Here is a 4,528-nt window from a genome sequence, read left to right as displayed (position 1 = left end):
TTGTCAATGGCAGTGACATGGTCAGATTGCCTCCCAGCCACATTCTCTATCCATTTTCCTCTGGACTCAGCACACCAGGAGCCTGGTAGTGTGTGTCCATTTCACCCCAGGGGATCATTTGTGTCTTGAACTCGGACCTCACAATAGCACCCAAGTAAGCCGGTTATGATGCAAGAAATATTTGTGACTGACCCTCAGGCCCCCATCACTTTGTCTTAGAAATAAACTCCAGACATGAACATCCCCTTCCTAGCCTATTGCCAGAGTTCAATCAGAGAATGGGAGAATTACTGTGAGAAGATTGGAAAACAGAAGGCTAGTGATGCAATGGCCCAAGAAAGGAAGAACAAAAAGCCAGTCAGAGTATTTAATACCAGCTATACCTTTCAGGATCAAGCCCCAATGTGTTGCCAGGAGAATATGAGTTCTGCTTCACCGTTGGGGTAAGTGTGACTTGTGCTTTAAGCTGTCCATGTCAGAAAGAAGCCAAGTGGAGGAGCCCACCCAGTGGCTACAGAAACCCCTGCTCATTGCAGCCTCAGCCTGGCTAGTGTAGCATAACCCTTTGTGAGTCTTCCCACTCCAGGAGGGAAAAGTAGGAAGAACCCCTTAAGAATTCTGATACTCCTGCTTCTGTTCTTCCAGGACATGGAGCAAATTCTATGGATCAGACCCACGGATTGCCCTTGGGAAATACTCTCCCTTGGAAAAAGAGATCCTAGTAAGTGTCCCGCAGTTTTCACACAGAGGCCTCACTGAAGCCAGCCAGTTTAGCTAGGGAGAGCCAAAGGTTCAGAAACCACCAGTAACAGAGATGCCTCTCAAACAGTGAACTCACATTGGCTGAGTGTGCTAGTGGCTTCCACGCTTGCACAGCAAAATACCCTTATTGACAAGTCCCAATTAGAAAGGTAAGTAATAACAAATTATGAAAACAGTTATCCATTCAGCTCCTACCTTGCGCTGGTCACTTTCATATATGTTGTCTTGTCGAGGCTTCACCATGACTCTGTAAAGTCAATAACATTATTCTGAATTCATTGTAGGTCAGAGAAGAGTCAGGATTTTTACCCAGGCTTATCTGACTCCAAAGGTTCATCCTGTTTTCCACTACACGGGGGCTCAAACACTTTCTGCAATGGAGGGAGAACCAGCTACTAGCGAATTGTATCTGTGAGTGCTGCCTGCCCCTGTGCTACTGTGATTTTAACATTTTTTTTTCCCATTGTCAGCGTCTTGGTGGCATTCACACCATAGCAGCAAGAAGGCTTTTGGCTTACAAGCAAGAGGAAGAATGGAGAATGCTCAAGAAACTACAGCTGCAGTCTCCAGACTACAAACGGGCAATGGAGTATCAAAAAGAACATGCCTCTCCTTGTGCTATTTGTGGACCCCTAGAAAAAATATGGACAGCAAAGGTGATTGTGCTGCCAGAGGAGTTTCAAATGCCGCAACGAGAGCAGGTGAACGTCAGTAAGCACATAGAGAGAATGAGGCTTGCTCGGGCTCTGAGAAATAATCAGCTTTTACCCTACATTGAAAAGTTTAGATGCTCCTCATTTCTGTCTGGAGTGGGACTGGGTCCAATGGCAAAAAATAAGGCCAGACAAGAGGACAACCATGACAGCCATAATTGTGACGATGCCAATCAAGCTGAGAAAGAGGAAGCAGAGGGCAAAAACACAAAAAGAGGAGAAATAAAAATGAATGTAGTTTTCAAGTCAGAAGAACCAAAAAAGCGTTTAACATACCATGCAGATGATCGCAAATCCTTCCTCCCTGCAAAGAGACCGGAACGGTCCATCACAGGCCTAACGAACCGAAATCTTTTCTGTATATCAGAATTCCCCGGTGACTTAATGCTAATGAATCAGGATTTTATATCACGGAGAGTCCACTTCAGTGATGTGGCCAAGACCTAAAGCCTGGAAGAAGAGAGGATCTGGAAACAGCGCATGCGTAAAGCAACTCCTTGTCATTATTAAAGTTTTATTTATTGCCCAGGGTAACCACGTGTGCTGGTCCTTATTATTCCTGCCAGCTGTGCCCCAGGCTCCTTCCCAACCCATCCTATTTTGTGACTCTGGCTTCCCTAGCCCAGTTTCCAGGAGGGCCTCAGGGTAAGTCCTACCTGCTGAGGCTCCTGACCTCAGGCGACTCTTGGCTGTTGCTCCCACCCTCAGCAACAGCCCAGGTCTTCTCCTAACCTACTCCCATTGGGATGTGTGTCTGTTATCTATTTCCGTGAAACAAATCACCCCCAAATTTAGTGGCCTAAAACAACCATCAATTTTGCTTGTAATTTTGTGGGTTAGCAATTTCAGCTGGGCTCAGCTGGACACCTCTCCTGATCTCACCTGAGTTCCCCATGTGTCTGCAGTTAATTGCAGGTAAATTAGTTGGCTCTCCTTCTGAGAACTGGCAACTATGAACTAGGTCAATGGGGGTGACTGGGCCACATGTTTTTCTTCATCCAGTAGGCTAGCCCAGCCTTGTTCACAGGGTCATTGCGGGGCCCAAGAGGATGAGTGGAAGTTTGCAAGGCTTCTTAAGAACAAGGCTCATCACTGGCACACTGTTACTTATTTGCCACATTTCTGTTGTCCAAAGCAAGACCTGAGGCCAGCCTAGAGGCAAGGGTGGGTAAATGAACTTTATCTCTTGATGAGAGGCCACATTGCAAAAGGCATGAAGACAAAGAAGCAGGAATATTTGGAACCATTGCTGCAGCCAGTAGCAGAGTCCCTGGAGCTGGGAGCAGCCTATAGCACAACTGAAGAAAAGAATGGTATGCCCACATCTAAAAGTTGGAGGTCTAGTTCATGCTCTTGACTTCCTTCCCAGGCATACAGCTTCTGCCTTGGAAGGCAGAGCCAGCCCTTTCCAGCCTTATTTCTTTGCCACCCTCCTCTTCGGTGCAACCAGGCAGTCCACACCCTCCCCATCAAGTCAAGTGGAGCCACAGGGCAGGCATGGCTGTAGCATGCACAATTCCTTTGGGCATGTCAGGAGGAGGTACCAAATGTCTCTGAGGTCACTGTTGCTACCTCTATCAAGGGTTTGCCTGTGCCCCAGTATGGCACATCTAGTAGACAACTAGGGCAGTCAGACTTTATTAAGATGGAGTTCTTGTTTCTTACAAATGCTTGGCCATCAACAAGGAGGATGGCTCAGAGAAGGACTGGCCCTTCCAGGTTTGCTACAAAATATGAAAATGGGTTCTCATGGGAGGAAAGAACTTGAAGCTGGGAGTTTTCTAGCCTCTTCCCTGTACAGTGCCTCCTCTAAACACATATACACACACACACACGTAGACACTGCCATGGGACCTTGCTCATTGTGCAGTTCTTATGACAAGTCTGGTTTTCACCAATGACTCTCAAACCTACTCTGAGCCACACTCACAACCAGCCGCCAGCTCATAGCCATTCTGTCACACTTTCATGGCTAGCACAGACTTCATCAAATTCAAAGCACACATAGCTTGTATAGAACCTGGACATGTCAGTCCAATTTCCTTCCCTCTTTCCCAGTAATCGAGGCAGAAGACAGCTGGCCATTGTCCATGACCTCAGAGAACTGCTCAAATTGTAGGCTTGCTCATAGGCCATTTTCTTCTTCTTTTTTTTTTTTTTCAAGACAGAGTCTTGCTCTGTCACCCAGGCTGGAGTGTAATGGCATGACCTTGGCTCACTGCAGTCTCCACCTCCCAGGTTCAAGTGATTCCTCTGCCTTAGCCTCCCAAGTAGCTGGTATTACAAGTGCCTGCCACTGTGCCCGGCTTAGTTTTGTATTTTTCATAGAGACAGGGTTTCATCATGTTGGCCAGGCTGGTCTCGAACTCCTGACCTCAAGTGATCTACCCGCCTTTGCCTCCCAAACTGCTAAGATTACAGGCATGAGCCACGGTACCCAGCCCAGCCATTTTCTTGATTCTAAGCTATTCAGTGAAAAACTGCAGTGCCCATTAAATAGTAGGCTATGGGAGTTGGAGGACAAGCAGACCCTGAGCTGCACAGGGACGTGGGCCCTCAGCCTCCTAAGTCTCTTACAGGTCAGACTTGAGTTCTAAGTGTAAATATGAGGTGAAGCATCTTGGGACATCTAGAAGAAATGAGGAAATTTTTTTCCCAAAAGACAGAAAACTTGTTGCCAAAAGTGGGTCCTTATCCAGACACCAAGAGAGGGTCTTGGATCTCGTGCAGGAAGAAATTCAAGGCAAGCCACAGAGAGCACTGAGAAGAGATAGTTTATTGAAAGCTACTCAGTTGCAGAGCAGGGCATCCTCAGAAAGCAAGCAGAGAAATGCGCCATCTTTGTTTTAATTCTTTCTTATACAAGGATCTTATCTATGTAAAAGCCAAGCTATGACAATGTGAGGGTGGGCTGACAGCGTGACAAAATGTATTACTTTGTTGATTCAAAGAAAGTTATTTTTGGTATTTTAGTGTGTAAGTACATCACAGCATGTCTAGAATCATCTTAAAGCATATATTATTATGCGATATCAGGACATCCGGACATCTCA

At 46.3% G+C, this 4,528-nt stretch overlaps 1 protein-coding gene across 1 annotated transcript; it reads left to right on the top strand.

The window, feature by feature from the left end:
* The first annotated feature begins 242 nt into the window (after window positions 1-242).
* CUNH10orf120 (chromosome unknown C10orf120 homolog) lies at window positions 243-2,006 on the top strand. Its single transcript, XM_032281912.1, has 3 exons — window positions 243-443; window positions 646-721; window positions 1,233-2,006. The coding sequence occupies exons 1-3, from the start codon at window positions 328-330 to the stop codon at window positions 1,920-1,922; spliced, it is 882 nt and encodes a 293-aa protein (XP_032137803.1). The 5' UTR covers window positions 243-327; the 3' UTR covers window positions 1,923-2,006.
* Window positions 2,007-4,528: the final 2,522 nt, after the last annotated feature.

This window comes from Sapajus apella, unplaced genomic scaffold, assembly GCF_009761245.1.
Source record: "Sapajus apella isolate SASKATOON/1434 unplaced genomic scaffold, GSC_monkey_1.0 scaffold13, whole genome shotgun sequence".
Classification (NCBI taxonomy): Eukaryota; Metazoa; Chordata; class Mammalia; order Primates; family Cebidae; genus Sapajus; species Sapajus apella.
Note: the sequence above shows the minus strand (reverse complement) of the source record. Positions and strands in the feature narration are given on the sequence as shown.